Source organism: Aythya ferina (genome assembly GCF_964211825.1).
Source record: "Aythya ferina genome assembly, chromosome: 13".
NCBI lineage: Eukaryota > Metazoa > Chordata > Aves > Anseriformes > Anatidae > Aythya > Aythya ferina.
The window spans coordinates 15079291-15095077 of NC_140311.1; the positions used below are offsets into that span (position 1 = coordinate 15079291).

The 15787-nt window shown below is 64.2% G+C and overlaps 2 protein-coding genes across 5 annotated transcripts in view; both read left to right on the plus strand.

Annotated features, from left to right (window-relative positions):
- Positions 1-152: 152 nt before the first annotated feature.
- On the plus strand, positions 153-2780 carry BMP15 (bone morphogenetic protein 15). The gene is made up of 2 exons (XM_084534915.1): positions 153-925; positions 1412-2780. The coding sequence occupies exons 1-2, from the start codon at positions 628-630 to the stop codon at positions 2182-2184; spliced, it is 1071 nt and encodes a 356-aa protein (XP_084391041.1). The 5' UTR covers positions 153-627; the 3' UTR covers positions 2185-2780.
- Positions 2781-3633: 853 nt separating this feature from the next.
- Positions 3634-15787, plus strand: part of LOC311444089 (histone deacetylase 8) — a 28828-nt gene continuing 16674 nt past the window's right edge. For 2 of the 4 annotated variants that reach the window (XM_084534920.1, XM_084534916.1), the window contains exons 1-28: positions 3634-3740; positions 3852-4010; positions 4453-4500; positions 4825-4993; positions 5306-5388; positions 5544-5624; positions 5820-5918; positions 6023-6169; positions 6424-6477; positions 6692-6814; positions 6905-7000; positions 7253-7360; positions 7497-7575; positions 7772-7906; positions 8643-8752; positions 8924-9068; positions 9949-10027; positions 10206-10381; positions 12103-12279; positions 12485-12579; positions 12728-12867; positions 12996-13152; positions 13304-13383; positions 13515-13593; positions 13681-13810; positions 14187-14288; positions 14599-14714; positions 15051-15089. In XM_084534920.1, coding sequence (XP_084391046.1) covers positions 3663-3740; positions 3852-4010; positions 4453-4500; positions 4825-4993; positions 5306-5388; positions 5544-5624; positions 5820-5918; positions 6023-6169; positions 6424-6477; positions 6692-6814; positions 6905-7000; positions 7253-7360; positions 7497-7575; positions 7772-7906; positions 8643-8752; positions 8924-9068; positions 9949-10027; positions 10206-10381; positions 12103-12279; positions 12485-12579; positions 12728-12867; positions 12996-13152; positions 13304-13383; positions 13515-13593; positions 13681-13810; positions 14187-14288; positions 14599-14714; positions 15051-15089 — 3084 coding nt within the window. In that variant the 5' untranslated portion in view covers positions 3634-3662. The remainder of the gene's footprint in view (positions 3741-3851; positions 4011-4452; positions 4501-4824; positions 4994-5305; positions 5389-5543; positions 5625-5819; positions 5919-6022; positions 6170-6423; positions 6478-6691; positions 6815-6904; positions 7001-7252; positions 7361-7496; positions 7576-7771; positions 7907-8642; positions 8753-8923; positions 9069-9948; positions 10028-10205; positions 10382-12102; positions 12280-12484; positions 12580-12727; positions 12868-12995; positions 13153-13303; positions 13384-13514; positions 13594-13680; positions 13811-14186; positions 14289-14598; positions 14715-15050; positions 15090-15787) is intronic. The other 2 variants (XM_084534918.1, XM_084534917.1) reach the window with 2 other exon arrangements.

Below are 15787 nucleotides of genomic sequence, written 5' to 3' on the forward strand. Positions count from 1 at the left end.
CCGTGTGTGCCACCACCCCTGAACGTGGTGCCACCACCCCCCAGGCTCGGTGTCCCCCATCCCACATCCCGGCAGGGGAAATGTGATGGGCACGATGCTCCCTCCCCCCCAGCGTGACCCCCCAGCCAGCAGCCGGCCCTGGGAGGCTCCTGCCCCTTTAAACCCTAATTGGGACCATGCCTTTAAAATGCCCCATGGGCCCCCAGTCCTCTCACCCTGCTGGACCAGGCTGGTGAGGAGCAGGTGGGCTGAGCAAGCTGGTCCTCCCCACCCACCCCACCTCACCCCTCTCCCTTTTGCCCCCCTCCCCGGCACTTTTAAACCCCCTCCTTCTTTAGCCAGGCTCCTGTCCAGCTGGCTTTGCCCCCCCTGTTTTGGGGGACTGGGTTTTAGTCCTGATCTTGCACTCCTTTTTGCAGAGCCCCCCCTTCTTTTTTTCTCTTTGTGCCCAGCCGAAGCAGTCGGCATGGGCGCCGCGGTGTGACAGCACCCTGGGACCTCCTTCTGCTGGTGCCCGTGCCCAGCTTTGCCCTTTTTTCTTTCTTTTTTTTTTTTCTGGGGGGACACACAAAGCATGACCTCAGGCCTCCCTTAATCCTGCTGCCGCCTCACCCCCTGTTGCCCACCATGGCTTCGCTCCGTCCCTTCACCACCACCCTCCTCCTCCTCCTCCTCCTCGCTGTGCCGCTCTCCCAGGCTGCCAGCCAGCCCCCTCCGTTGCCCCTCTTGCAAGCGCTGCGGGCGCAAGCACCGGGCAGCTGGAGCTGGCGGGGGGGTCCTGCGAGCGGGCCCCCCCTGCGGTACATGCTGGAGCTGTACCGGCGTGCCGCCAACCGTGAGGGCCGGCCACGGCGCGGCCGCAGCCCAGGCACCAACACCGTCCGCTTGGTGCGGGCAGCTTCCCACGGGGGACAGCCCTGGGCAGGTAAGGTGACGTCCCCGGGGAGGTTCTGGGGTGGTTTTGAGCCTGGGGGGCTCTGCTTGGGGTCCTCAGCGTGCCAGCATCTGGCCACGGGGTCCCCATGGGTTTGGGGGCACTGCGTTTTGTTGGGGTCCTCGTTGTGTGCTGGGGAGCGCTCGGCTGTGGGGTTGGTGTGGGGCTGAGGGCAATATGGGGTTGGTGTTGGTCTGGGGGGGCGATGTGGGGTTGGCGTTGGTTTGGGGACGTTTTGGGCAAGAGCATTGCTTGGAACTCAACCTGTGGGTGCTCCCCATCCTCCTGTCACCACACCAGAGCGGTGACGCTGGTGCCAGGGGTGGGACCCATCCAGGTGGGACCCATCCCCGATGACCTCTTCTGAGGGTCCCGATGTGAACGCAGACCCCACCCCGGCTGCGGTGGGGTGGGAGGCGGCGATGCCACGAGCGCAGCCACCCCATCCAGGTGGTCCCTGATGGCTTCATCCTGCAGGTCGCTGGTACGTGCAGCCCCTCACCTACCGCCTGGGTGGCCAACCCCAAGCCGAGCACCTTCTCCGCGCCACCGTGGTCTACCCGCAGAGCCTGCCGCTGCCCCGTGGCCGGCTCCTGTGCGCCCTGGAGCTGGTGGCCACCGCTGAAGCCCCCCCGGTGCTGCTCAGCCCCACCACCGCCCCACCGCGTCGCGGCTGGACCGAAGCGGACGTCACCCCCTACTTGTCCCCGGGGAACGGCAGCGCCGAGGGGACGCTGACCCTGCGGCACGTCTGCGTGCGAGCCGGCCGCGCCGCCGCCCCGCCAGCCCCACCGTCCCCCGCGGACCCCTTCCTCCTCCTCTTCCTCAACGACACTCGCAGCGGGACGCTGCCGGAGCCGCGGCGGAGGCGGCGCGAGGCGGGGATGTTGCTCCACGACCTGCCCGGCTACCTGCGGGAAGCCAGAGGAGAGAAAAATGACTGCTCCCTGCGCTCCTTCCCCGTCAGCTTCGCCCAGCTGGGTTGGGACCACTGGATCATCGCGCCCCACCGCTACAACCCGCGCTACTGCAAGGGCGCCTGCCCGCGGCTCCTCCGCGACGGCTACCACGCGCCCAACCACGCCGTGGTGCAGAACTTGGTCCACCAGCTGGTGGACGCCACCGTCCCCCGGCCCTCCTGCGTCCCCTACCGCTACAGCCCCATCAGCGTCCTGATGATCCAGCACGACGGGGGCATCCTCTACAAGGAGTACGAGAACATGATCGCAGAGTCCTGCACCTGCCGGTAACCCACACGCCCGGAGCTGGATTTTTTTTTGGTGGTGTTTTTCTTTTTTTTTTCCTTTATTTTCCTTGGGAGGGGTTCGTCTCCGCCCTGGCGCGATGCTTTGCGGGAAAAGTTTTACAAGTTTTATGGAAGAGAGAAAAAAAAAAAAAGGAAACACAAAACGTAGGTTTTTAAAGGCGGGAACCTGCCCCACAGCATCCCTCCGTCCCGCAGCCGCTGCCTGTTTTGGGGACTGGAGCACGAAGCTGGTGGAGAGGGGTGTCCCCGTGCTGCCACCCCACGCCGGCAGCACCCACGGGACTCCGTCCTGCGCACCCCAAGCCGTCTTGTCCCAGCTCTGGGAATTTTGGGGGGCTCCCCCCCTTGCAGCCCCCCTGGCTTTGCTCGGGGTGGCTATGGAAACTGGTGGGACACGGACACGGCGGTGCCACCTCTGTCGCGGTCTCCCTTTGCTGTCCCGCGTGGGCTGGGCTCTGCTCCGGGTCTGTCCCTGTCTCTGGAGGTGCCGGTGCCCCCACCCCCCCAGGCCCACTCAGCCTGGCTTTCCTCTATTTATTGCTGACTGTAATTAAATAAACTGCTGGATTTTGCTAAAGACCATCTTGGTGCCTTCTTTGCTCCGTGCCTGGTGTGCTGCTGCTCTCTGGGGGGGTGCTCCAAGCCCCCCTGACCCCCTGATGTGGGTGGTGTGTCCCTTGTCCCCATGTCTGGGTGGCAGCAGGGGGTTGGGGGGGGAACATCCCTGAGCCTGTGGTCCCTCAGGGGACATTTGGGGCTCCTGGGGGGGTCTCCAGAGGGACATCCCTGATCCTGGGGGGTCCCGGGGGGACATCAGTGGCTCTTGGGGGGGTCTTCAGGGGGACATCCTTGAAGCTGGGGGACCCTGCAGGGGCATCTGCAGCTCCTGGGGGACCTCAGGTGACATGTGTGGCCCCTATGGGGGGGGGTCCCGTGGGGACATCCCTGATCCCGGTGGGGGGGGTGGATCAAGAGGGACCCCGGTTTCTGGGGGCTCCCTGCGGGCGCTATTTTGGGTGCCCGTGTGCCCCTTCTGCCCTCGGGGAGGGGTCAAAGGGACAGCGCCGCCCCCTCCCCGATGTCCCCGCGTGCCCCCCCCGTGTCCCCGCTCTCCCCCCAGCAGAGGGCGCCGCCTCCCCCTCCCGCGATGCCTTCGGAGGAGGGGGGTGAGGGGGGGGCAGGTCCTGCCCGCTCCATAGCGAGCTCCCCTCTGCGACCCCCCCCGCACCCCCCAATTTTCCCGGAGGCCCTGCAGACACCGCAACCCCCCCGGGACCCCCCCACACCCCCAGGAACCCCGAATTGCGCCGGGGCTCGCTGCGGCGCGGAGCCTCGGGGCTCGGCGGCGGCGCTGCCAGGACCCCGGTGCCGCTGCCCTGGGCCCCCCCCCGCGGTGTTTTTTTTTTTTTTTTTTTTTTTTCCCGTTCCCCCCCCCCCCCCCACGGTGCTCCCGGTGTCGCCATGCGGGGCCGCAGCAACTCGGGCGTGCGCCTGGACGGCTACGGCCGGCTGGTGCAGCAAACCATCCTCCGGCACCAGGTGCGCACCGGGTTTAAGGGGCTTTAAAATTTGGGGAGGGGGGTTAAAAAAGGGTGAGGGGCTCGCTGCGTGTTACCGAGGGGTTTTTCTGGGTGTGTGACCCCTCCCTAGGACGCAGTGACCGGGTTGCTGCCCGCCAGCGCCGACCACCGCGACGCGTGGGTGCGCGACAATGTGTACAGCGTGCTGGCCGTCTGGGGGCTCGGGCTCGCCTACCGCAAAAACGCCGACCGAGACGAGGATAAGGCCAAGGCGTACGAGCTGGAGCAGGTAGGGACGGGGACAACAACGGGGACAACGGGTTGGGACCCCCCCCTGCGCCGTGCGGGGCTGCGCGCCCCCGGGGTTGGAGCTGGAGCCCGCCCGGAGCAGCCCCCGGGGCGCTGTGGGGACGCACACTGGGGTTTTCGGGGATCTTGAGGTCTCTCCAAGCTGTGATTCGGTGATTTGGGGCCGTGAGGGTGTGGGGACGCAGCCCCTTTTCCCATCTAGGGGCTGCCGTGTCCCCCCCCAAACCCCGGCACGGCCCCGCTGCCAGCCGTGGGGTTCTCCTTCTGCCTCCCCCCCGTGGCGTGGGGGCCGGGGGGGGCTCTGGTTACGGGCAGCGGGTGGCCGAGTGCCGCAGAGGTCAGGCACCAGCTGCTCCTGAGTCAGGGCTTTCTCCTCGCCGGCCCCGCGGGGATGACGGGGTTGTTTTCCCTTCGCCCTGCAGAGCGTGGTGAAGCTGATGCGGGGGCTGCTGCAGTGCATGATGAGACAGGTAAGGGGGCTCTTTAGGGCCGTCAGCCCCGGCTGTGCTCCCCTCCACGAGGGCAGGGGTGGCCTCCTGGCAGAAAGGCTTAAAAGAAGCCCTCATGGGGTGCCTGCCCCCCCAGAGAGTGGTCCCAGCGCTGCGGGAGCTTTGTGCTCCCCAAGCTGCTCTCTGCCCCGTGGCGCTGTGGTTCTTCTCCCCAAGAACGTTTTGGGGTGACCCTCTCCTTTCCCTGTGGTGTAAACGTGGCCGTGTCGTCCAGCGGGGTGGCACATGGAGAGCCCGGCCCCGTGGGCAGAACGGAGCTGCCCTGGGGACACTTCTCCTCTCCAGGTGGACAAGGTGGAGGCCTTCAAGTACAGCCAGAGCACCCGGGACTGCCTCCACGCCAAGTACAACACCCACACCTGTGCCACCGTGGTGGGGGACCACGAGTGGGGGCACCTGCAGCTGGACGCCACCTCCCTCTACCTGCTGATGCTGGCGCAGATGACGGCCTCAGGTGATGCTGCTGGGGCACCAGCTGGAGCCCTGCGTCTTGGGGGAGCGCAAAAAATGACGTGGAGAGGGCCTGAGGGCTCTGGGGTTTTGGGGGCAGATCTGTGGTGCTGTTTCTGGGTGTCCCCTGGTGCAAGGACACAGCCTGCGGGGTGGATTTGGGTCCCTCGGTGCTTGGAGAGCCCCAGAGCTGCTGTGTGGGGTGGGAGAGGGGATGGGGACACCACGGGGCGGGTGAGGAGGAGGCAGCTGGCTTCTGCGGCCCCTTCCTGGTGATGCCTGAGGACTAATTTGAATTCTCCCCCCCGTGGTTCAGGCCTCCACATAATTCACAGCCTGGATGAGGTCAACTTCATCCAGAACCTTGTCTTCTACATCGAAGCGGCCTACAAGACGGCGGTGGGTAGCCCGTGGGGACTTTGTATGGGAAGGGGATGGTGCCCGGGGGGGGAAAGGTGGGGAGCAGAACCCCGCAGGAGCCTGCTGGGAGCACTGCCACTGGGTGAGATTCACAGGATTTTGGGGCACACCACGAACCTGCTGCCTTCCTGCAGGACTTTGGGATATGGGAGCGCGGGGACAAGACCAACCAGGGCATCACCGAGCTGAACGCCAGCTCCGTCGGCATGGCCAAGGTGAGCCGGGGAGAAGGGAGATAGGATTTGGTCCCTCTTGCCAGCGGTGCCCTGCAGAGCCTCAGCAGATGCAGGGGGGTATTTGCATCTCGTCCTTGCTCCAAATTGGGCAGCGGGGCTGGCGCGGGGTGGGAGCTCTTACAGACGGGCAGCATGGTGGAGCGCACGCTGCTCCGGGTGTCGCCCTGCTTGCAGGCTGCCCTGGAGGCCCTGGATGAGCTGGATCTCTTCGGAGCAAAGGGAGGCCCGCAGTCGGTGATACGGGTGCTGTCGGACGAGGTGCAGCACTGCCAGGTGAGGTCCCTGCCCGTGTCCCATCGTCGCGGGGCTCACGGCGATCCGCTGGGTTTGTGGCACGAGCGGCGGCGACTTAATCCCTCTCCTTCCCCTTCGCCCAGTCCATCCTCCACTCCATGCTGCCAAGGGCCTCCACGTCCAAGGAGGTGGATGCCAGCGTGCTCTCCGTCATCTCCTACCCGGCCTTCGCCGTGGAGGACAGCGAGCTGGTGGAAATCACCAAGCAGGAGATCATCACCAAGCTGCAGGTGAGCGGCTCGGCCCTCCTCCCCCTGCCTTTCCTTCCCCAAAATGTTCTTGGGGATGGGGTGCCAGGATCTGTCCTCTCCCAATCTCTGTCACCTGTGGTGGGGGCGTGCAAAAAAAAAACAGTTCTGTGTGCTGTGGCCCCGGGCTGTGATCATGGGGCACCGGGTGACCGAGGGATTGGGGTTTGGCCAGAGGAGCAGAAGGTGTCTCCCGCTGTGCCTCCTGCTCACCACCTCTCTCCCTCTCCTCCCAGGGGCGCTACGGCTGCTGCCGCTTCCTCCGTGACGGGTACAGGACCCCCAAAGAGGTGAGTGTCCCCGTGCCGAGGAGAGGCCGCCCTGGCTTGCGTTTTTGGCACCCTGGCTTTCCCCAGCGCTCGTGAACTTTGCCAGCGTGTTGGCAGCCAGCATGCACACAGCGGGGGCATTTGGGGCTGGGGGCTCGGCGGGGAGGGGCTGGAACCCCACGGTTTTGCAGGGAGCCTGTAACCCTTTGCCTTGTGGTCGTGGGATGCTCTGCAGGATCCCAACCGGCCCTACTACGAACCCGCGGAGCTGAAGCTCTTCGAGAACATCGAGTGCGAGTGGCCCCTGTTTTGGACCTACCTGATCATCGACGGGCTTTTCAGCGGAAACATGGAGCAGGTAAAGGGGGGCAGGAGCCGGCGGGGCAGGGAAAGGACTCCCTGGCGAGGGAGCCGTGCCCTTGGCTCATCCCCTCCGCTCTCTCCCCAGGTGCAGGAGTACCGGGAAGCCCTGGAAGGGGTCCTCATCAAGGGGAAGAACGGGGTGCGCCTGCTGCCGGAGCTCTACAGCGTGCCGCCGGACAAGGTGGGGGCCTGCAAAAAAAAATAATAAAAAAAAAAAACAACCAAAAAAACCCACAAAACAGCGACTTATTGGATAAATAACTTTCTTTTTTTTTTTTTTTTTTTTTTTTGCCAAAGTGTATCTTGGCCCCATCCACAAGGGCGCTTTGCTGACCCTGCGGGTGGGTTGGCAGGCTCTGAAACGCGACGGGGATGTTTCCTTCGGCATCCCTTGTTTGGGGGTCCCCCGTTCACCTCCTGGCTTCTCTTGCAGGTGGATGAGGAGTACAGGAACCCCCACACCGTGGACAGGATACCCATGGGCAAGCTGCCGCTCATGTGGGGCCAGTCCCTCTACATCCTGGGCTGCCTGATGGCCGAGGTATGGTCACCGAGGACAAACGCTGCCACCCTGCGCCACCGGCTGCGGGGAAGCTGTCACCTCCATCCCTGCACACCCCACGAAATGTTTGTTCATCCCCTCACGCCTCTTTTTCTTTTTTTTTTTCCCCCCCCAGGGGTTTCTGGCTCCGGGTGAAATCGATCCCCTCAACCGCCGCTTTGCGACCGTCCCCAAGCCTGACGTGGTGGTGCAAGGTGAGCGGAAGGGACCGGTCCCAAACCCCTGCACGGGGACTCTGCCCGTGCGGAATCTGGGGGGCTGGCTGTGGGGTGGTGGCTCTGGTCGCTGCTGGAGCCAGATCTCGGCTCTGGTAGCGGGGTGTCTTCTGCTGGCCCCTGTGGCACCCCCGTGGCCCTGAGCATCTCTGAGCCTGCTCTCCTCCCTCTGCAGTGTGCATCCTGGCGGAGACCGAGGGCATCAAAGCTGTGCTGAGGAAGGAAGGCATCGACGTGGAGACCGTGGCCGACGTCTACCCCATCAGGGTGCAGCCTGCTCGCATCCTCAGCCACATCTACGCGCGCCTGGGTGAGCCGCAGGCTTCGGCAGGAGAGGGGGTGCAGAGGGGTCGTTGATGCTGATGTCCTGCCCGTCTCTTTAGGACGTTGCCATCCTTTCCAGGGCTTGGTAACGCTGCTTCTCTGCCTGAGAAGACTGTTTGGGGAGGTTTTGGAAGGGGTAAAGCTGTGGGGTTACGGTTCCACAGCAGCCCAGGGGACAGGCACAGGCTTTGATCAGCACCACTGGGGTGGACCTGGTGTGGGCAGGAGCTGGTTTTTTGTTCCCGTAGCCAAATTTTGGTGAGGGAAGCCAGGCAGACCCCAGAGAAGGGTCTCCCCGCTGAGTCAGGACAGCTGTTGCTGGAGGGAAGGCAGGCGGTGAGGGGAGGGAGCGTTGAAATCCGCGCGCTCCTTCCCTGATGCCGCGGCTCCTCGGGCGCAGGGCTTGTTGTGCAGGAGCTGGAGATCCAGCCCGGGGCCAAAGGAGAAACCTGACCTGCCCCAGGCTGCGGGCGCTGGCTAATTTAAGCCACCGAAAGGCCAAGTGTGACATGGGCAAAAGGGGCAGGGGAGCAGCCTGGCAGCTGCTGGGGTGCCTCTGCGTGGGGCTGACGTGCCCGAGGGTGATGTGGCTGCTGTGTCACCCAGCACAAACCGCCCTTTTCCTCCTGGCTGCTAGCACAGGAGCCCGTCTCCGCTTGCCACAGCATCCCCTTTAGTCAGAGGGCTCGGGGAAGATGCCATAAAACCTCCTTTTCCCCCAGGTCGCAACAAGCAGATGTGCCTGACGGGGCGGCCCTACCGGCACATGGGCGTCCTGGGCACCTCCAAGCTCTACAACATCAGGAAGAACATCTTTACCTTCACCCCCCAGGTGGGTGGCATTGCACGGGCATCTGCCACACCATATAACCGGTCGGGAAGCTTCCCTGCTGGCCGAGTGCCTCGGTTGCTCTCGGGGGTGGCCGGTGGCAGGGCGCGGGTGGCACCAGAGGGACCCGGTGGCCGCGGGGAGGGCGGCTCTCAGCTCCTGCTCGCCCCGCAGTTCATCGACCAGCAGCAGTTCTACCTGGCTCTCGACAACAAGATGATCGTGGAGATGCTGAGGACGGACCTCTCGTACCTCTGCAGCCGCTGGAGGATGACCGGGCGGCCCACCATCACCTTCCCCATCTCGCAAACCATGCTCGGTACGGAGCCTCCAGCCTCCTCGGCCGGGGGGGGGGTGGTGGATGGGGACAGGCTGGGTAATGGGGACACGGCAGGGCCGGACCAGCCAGGGGCGTCTCGTGGAGAGCTCAAAGGAGTCACGCTGGGTTGGCAGCTGGCCTGGTTGCCAGCAGGGCTACCTGCCAAGCAGCAGCGCCTGGAGCTTGAGGCAGGTTTGCTGGCATGGGAGCATTTCGTCTCCAGGCAGCCAGGCCTGTTTGGGAAGCCTTTCGGGAGCAAGACCAAGAAAATAATTCCCCTGTAAAAGCGTTCTTGGGGCTCTTCCTGCATCTTAACCCTTCATCACGGCTAACTGCCCCTTAAAGGCTTTCCTAAACGGCAAGGAGGGGAAAACAGAAAACCAGGAGGAGCAGAAAGCTGCGCAGTGGCTCAGAGCCAGGGTGGCTTCTCTGGAGCAGCTCTCGCTTCTTCCCCATGAGCCGGCACCGGGAAGTGACTCCACGGTGCCTCCAGGCCTTTTCATTTACCCGAAATCCCCTCGGGTGTTCAGTGGTGTCTCCCTTTGCTGTGGTGCCCCACCAGCAGTACCCCGACACCTCGACAGCTCCCTGACGGCAGCAGGGGGCTGTTTGCATTTGCTGCCGCCTGGTGCTGACGATTTCAGCCCAAGGTGAAATCCCAGGGGCCTGGAGTGCGTCCTGGCCTGGCTTTGCTGGTTCGCCAGCCCAGCCAGTCCTGAATTTCTCTTCTTGGGTGGTGCCGTTGGTGCCGCGCACCCCAGAGCAAGGGTCTGGCTGCTGCCGCGGTGCTTTGCATGTCTGAATGCCCACCCGGCCCCGCGTTACCGGGTGCCTGTTGGGGCAGGAGAGCCTGACTGCCTGTCTCTCTTGTCCCCACCAGACGAAACGGGCAGCAGCGTGCACCCGGCGGTGCTGGCGACGCTGCGGAAGCTGCAGGATGGGTATTTCGGGGGCGCAAGGTGAGCGCAGCTGCTCGGGGCGCAGCAGGGAATTGGGGCAGCCCCGGCCTTGGCAAACGGCTCAAGCAGGCTGCGGGATTCGTGCACACCCCATTGTCTGTCCCTGCTGAAGGCCAGGAGGCGAGCCGAGGGCACCGCCTCGCTTTTCCTCTGTGTGACCTCCCCTCCTCTTGCCCAGGATCCAGACGGGTAAGCTGTCGGAGTTCCTGACAACGTCGTGCCGAACGCACCTCAGCTTCATGGACCCTGGGCCGGAGGGTAAGGTCTTTGCCAACAGTTACGAGCTCGGCATTGGCAGCTTTGAGGAGCTAGACCCTGAGGAGTGGCTGCATGGCTTGCAGTTGGCAGAGGATGGTAAGGGGGAACAGGCCAGACGCTGCTGTGGCACGGAAAACGCCCAACTCTCCCGTGAAACCCGTAGCTCCCGACCTCCCTGACAGCGCCTGCCACCAAATTTTTCACCCTTTTGGGTTCCCACCGTCGGTTAGCCCCTTCTGGGTGATGCTCGCGGGGTGCTGGGGCTGGGTGAGCGGAGGTGGCTGTCGCAGCCCCTCGCCGCAGGGGTGTCCCGGCTGGATGGGGGCTGAGGATGGGGAACGGGGCTGAAACGAGCAGGGTGGCTGCTCCTGAGCGAGCCACCCCAAAACCTTCATAGGCTGTTGCGTGGGGAAGAGACGAAGGCTCGGCCACCTGCCTCTGCCTGGGAGATTTGGCTGAAGATCTCTGGTGCGCTCAGCACGAGTGGCGGTGCAGAAGGTGATGGTGCAGTGCCCGAGGTGGTGGGGAAGAGCCACCACGACCCCCAGCAGTCTCTGGGTGCTGTTGTCACAAGGCCTTTGGGTGTCCCCGGACAGGGCAGCTCCAGCGTGAGCCTCGCTGCCGCGGACGGGGTGCCCGTAGGGGCCGTGGCCCCGTCGCAGCGCGCAGGACCCCCGTGTCCTGAGAGCGCAGCAGGGCGCAGGTTTTGCTGCTCCCCTTGCAAGCAGCCCTGGGCACCTCCTCCTGCGTGCCCCGGTGTCGGTCAGGTCATCTTCCCGGCCTTCCCATCGATCTGCTCTGCCTCTGCTGCTCCTGGAGCCAACGTCTGCACCGCTGCGACTCTGAGTGCTTGTTTCTCTCGCATGACTGCCGTTCTCTCGCTTCATCCACGCTCCACGGTTGGCCTGCCTGGGGCTGCAGCTTTGCGGGCTGCGGCCGAGCTCCTCCGGGGTGTCTTTTATTTTTTTTCCCTTTACCCCAGCAGAAGATGGGGCCTGCCTGGCCAGTGCGTCCACCCTAAAAGACGCTCGGTTTAAAGTTTTTTTCTGTGGCCGGATGGACAGGACGATGCTCTCCGATGCGCTGTCTGTCTTGGGGGACTTCTCTAACGGAGCCTCCGGGTGCTGGTTCGGGGCATCCCCACCAGATGTGGGAAGGAGATATCGTGCTGCCAGCCTCGGATGCCATCCCTAACTCTCCTCCTGGAGCAGAAAAGCTTCTGGACAGCAGCAAGGCTGGAAATTCACCAACAGCTCTGTGTTGTGTGGCATCACCTGGCGTGGGGCAGCTCCCACCTGGGGCATCACCCGCGCTGCTCCGCGGCGCCCTTACCTCCTGGGCAGCAGAGACGTGGCCTCTGAGCCCCTTCTCCATGCTGTGGGTAGCGAGCAGTCACCCTGGTGCCTCTGAAGTGGAGCTGCGAGCTGCTGGAGGCAGGGCAAAGAGCCACGCAGGAGGTGGCCATTTATAAAGGAGAGCCAGCTGCCCTCCTGCAACTCCTCGTTAGAAATAACCGGTGATTTCTAATCACAAATAGCAGTCGCAAAACCCTCCCTGTCTTGCTCTCGTGCCGGAGCCCTGCCGGGACGAGGCTTTTGCCGTGCTGGGGCACCCTCAGCGCTCTGTGCTGGGACAGACGGTGCCTCCCCTGGCAGTGCCACCGCCGTCTGTCCGTCTGTCTGTCCGCCCTGCCGGCTGTCGCTTGGTGCAGCCAGCCAAGCTCTGTCCCCGCCGGGGGCACGGCTGGGGAGCTCTGCCCTCGGGGCGCTAGGTGGGCGGCGGGTGGCTGAAGCTTTCTCCTCTTCCTCCCGTTGCAGCGGACACGTTCGACGAGGTGGCGCAGTACCTGGACCACCTGCTGCAGCGCACGGTTCCCCAGGCCAACCTCCCTCCCACCGCCCAGCGCGGGGGGCTGAGCCGCTTCCGCGCCGCCGTGCACACCACCCGCGACCTCATGTCCCTGGCGTCCAAGGCCAAGGATCTTCACGTCCAGAGTGAGTCAGGCTGGCACCCTCTCCTCCTCGTGGTGGGGCTGAGGCGCTTTTGGGAGCGTCCCCATCCGTGTGGGATCCGGCACGACCCGGGGGATGCGCTGCAGGGGCGGCTGGTGGAGCAGAAGGAGGGATGGGAGCTGGCTTGGGGCACTGTGGTGGTGACTGGAGGTGAGAAACGCCTGCACCAGCCCCGTCTGCCTTTCAGATGTGGGGATGTACGTCCCCAGCAAGATCTTCCAGGCATCCCAGCAGTCGGTCAAGTTGCTGAGCTCGCCCCACCAGCATGAGCAGGAGGGCAAGGTGAGCCCCTTCCCGTCCCAGCTGGGCAGGCAGCACCGCCAGGCTTTTTGCCATAGGACCCTTCTGGGGCCGTGTGGGGACAGCTGGGCCCTTTGTGGCCGGGGATGCTCGCGCGTGCTAACCAGGAGCGTTGGTCTCTCTTCCCTAGAGCCACGCACTCCATGCAGAGATGAACCTGCCCCGCGATGAGGCTGGCAACGTGGACTGCAAGGCACTGGTGGAGCAGCTGCGCATCTGCCCCACGCTGCAGGAGCAGGCGGACATCCTCTACATGCTCCACATCCTCAAGTACGGCGAGCTGGGAGTCCTGCCCGCTCGCTGAGCAGGCACAGCCGTGCTCCTGCCTCCACCTGCAGAGCCTGGGAGCTGCCCCAGGGCGAGCCGGGGGCACTCACCCAGCATCTCCTTCGCCGCAGGGGACCCGAGTGGCACACGGGGCTGGAGAGCGAGCCTGGCCCTACTGTTAAGGAGCTCCTCACCGAGCTGTACGTGAGGGTGGGCGCCACGCGCCAGTGGGCTCTGATCCGCTACATCTCCGGCATCCTGAAGAAGAAAGTGGAAGCTCTGGATGAGGTGAGAGCCCCGCTGGCGAGCTCTGGTGGGGCTGAGGGCATCGGGGGGGAGGCGGCTGGGAGGGCAAGAGAGCTGTGGCTACATCTGCCTGGTGCTGAAGCCCCGAGCCCAGGGCTGGTGGCGATGCCTGGGGTGACCTCGCTGTCCCCAGGCCTGCACGGACCTGCTGTCTCACCAGAAGCACCTGACGGTGGGGCTGCCCCCCGAGCCACGTGAGAAGACCATCTCTGCGTGAGTGCAGCACCTCTCCCTCACCTCACCACATGTGCTGGGCTGGGGCTGCCCGCGGGGCTGCATCTCCTCCCAGGAGCAGGGGGGGACGCGGGGCCGTCCCTTACCCCTTGCTGCCGTTCCCTCCCCAGCCCGATCCCCTACGAGGAGCTCGTCCACCTCATCGACGAGGCCAGCGAGAAGAACCTCAGCGTCTCCATCCTCACCCAGGTGAAGGGCTGGGGGCAGCGGGGGACCCCGTGGCTGGGTGTGGGCAGCGGGGAGCAGCCGTGGGGTGACGTGCCTCTCTCCCTGCAGGAGATCATGGTGTACCTGGCCATGTACATGCGCACCCAGCCCGCGCTCTTCGCGGAGATGTTCCGGATCCGCATCGGGCTCATCATCCAGGTGATGGCCACAGAGCTGGCGCACTCCCTGCGCTGCTCGGGTACGTGCGGCGGGGTCAGCGGGACGGGGGATGTGGTGCCGGGGAGGAGAAGTGCCATTAAAAATGGGCAGCGCTCAGTGCCAGGGTGAGACCCTGCCTGGCAGCGGCAGGGTTTGTGGCTGGGACTGCTCTGGGGTAGCACAGTACAGTAAAAACACACAAAAAGCTACAAAACAGTAGGTAATTTCGTGGAGATGTTTATCCGGGCATGCATTGGGTGGGTGTGGGGAAGAATCCCTGCTGTAGGCGACACCTGGAGTTAATGTTTGTCCTTGGGGGGTGAGGTGTAGCCCCCGCTAACAGGCTGGGGCGCAGGCTCGAAATCTCCCAGGAGGGTTGTGCAGGGGGTGCGACGTCCCCACTCTGTTCTCCCCAGCTGGAGAAGCCACTGAGAACCTGATGAACCTCAGCCCATCCGACATGAAGAGCCTCCTCTTCCACATCCTCTCTGGCAAGGAGTTTGGGGTGGAGAAGAGCGGTGAGTCCCTTGGCAGGGCCGGCTCTTGGAGTGGAGCGTGGCCAGCTCTGGTGTCCCCTGCTGTGGAGAATGTCCCCGTTCTCCTGCCCGTTCAGCGCAGCTTCTGCACCTCAGCGGTCCAGGGGTGGTGCTGAGCAGGTTTCTCAGGATGAAGCCCTGTGGCCATCCTCGGCTCAGTTTTTGGTCTTGTCCAGACCAAATCGCAGCAGCTCTGCGCTGTGGTGCTGGCTGGGGTGGAGGGGAAGGCTGCGTGAGCTGACAGCTACGCCCCGAGCTGTGGGACCCACTCTGGCCCTCTCCTCTCCCCCAGTGCGATCGGTGGACTCGTCGGTCACCACCGCCATCTCCATCTGCGAGGTGGGCGCTGTCGGGGCCACCAAGCCCGAGCGTGCCGGCATCGTCAGGCTGAAGAGCGAGATCAAACAGGTGAGGGCAGGCGGCGCAGGCTGCTCCTGTGCAGTTTTGTGGGGACGAGCAGCTCCGGGACAAGCAGCATTGATGGGAGAGTCGACAGAGCCCGCTCCTGGGCTTCAGAGGGAGCTTAGAGCTGTCTCCAGGATCCCTTTTGGTTCAGTTCTGCCCTGAAGGGGGATGTGGGATAAATCTAACGTGGGGGTGACCCCAGCAGTGCAGTACAGGGGAAGCACAGGGGTGCTCGAGAAGGTGCAGGGGTGGGCAGGACCGTGAGGTTCCCCCATGGGGCTGGGGTCCTGGTGGGCCTCTTGCAGCAGCAGCCACTTCATTTCCTTCTTCTCTTTTCAGCAACTGGATAAACGTAGGCAGTCTCTGACCGGGAGTAAGGTGAAGCCACCTTGGTCCTCCTACAGCCTCAGCTTTTATCCCTCATGCTGCATCCTAGGGCAGCTTCCGAGCATGCATGAGTTAATGAGCTTTCCTAAACGAACCCGCTGAGCGAGCTGTTGCAGCAATGAGCTGGCTTCCCCTCTCGGCAGGCTGGGGGTTGCTCCATTTAGGGCTGGGGGGAGGCGCCCCGGGAAGAGGTCGGTGTGGCTGGGTGGCCCCACAGCATTCAGGCGGCTGAGCCCCTTCGGGACCTGCTCTCTTGAGGCCATCAGGGAGGAAGGTTTCCCAAAGCCACGGGTGCGATGGCGTTGCAGCCAGCTAGGAGCTGTGCTGTGTAGCTGCCACGGCTGAACAGATCCCGAAATACCAACAAAGAAGCGCTGAGCAAGGTGGCACAGTGTCTCTGCTGCCACAACCAGCAGTGATCCTGCTGGGACAGTGACTGGTGATCACTGGATCCCACCTCTACCCCCATTCTACCTCCTCCTGGGCTCGTGCTGGACTAGCCTGGCTTGTGTCCTGGCGAGGTCCCGTCCTCACGGATCCTGTGGGGCCCAGGTTGCTGCAGCAGGTTTATGGCCGCCCTGCTGCAGCGTGAAGCCTGGCAGCGGGACCGTGCACGTGGCGAGGACAGGTCCCGGGTGGCGACCTGCTGCTGGCCCTCCACTCCTCCTGGGACTAAATCCCTGCCCGTG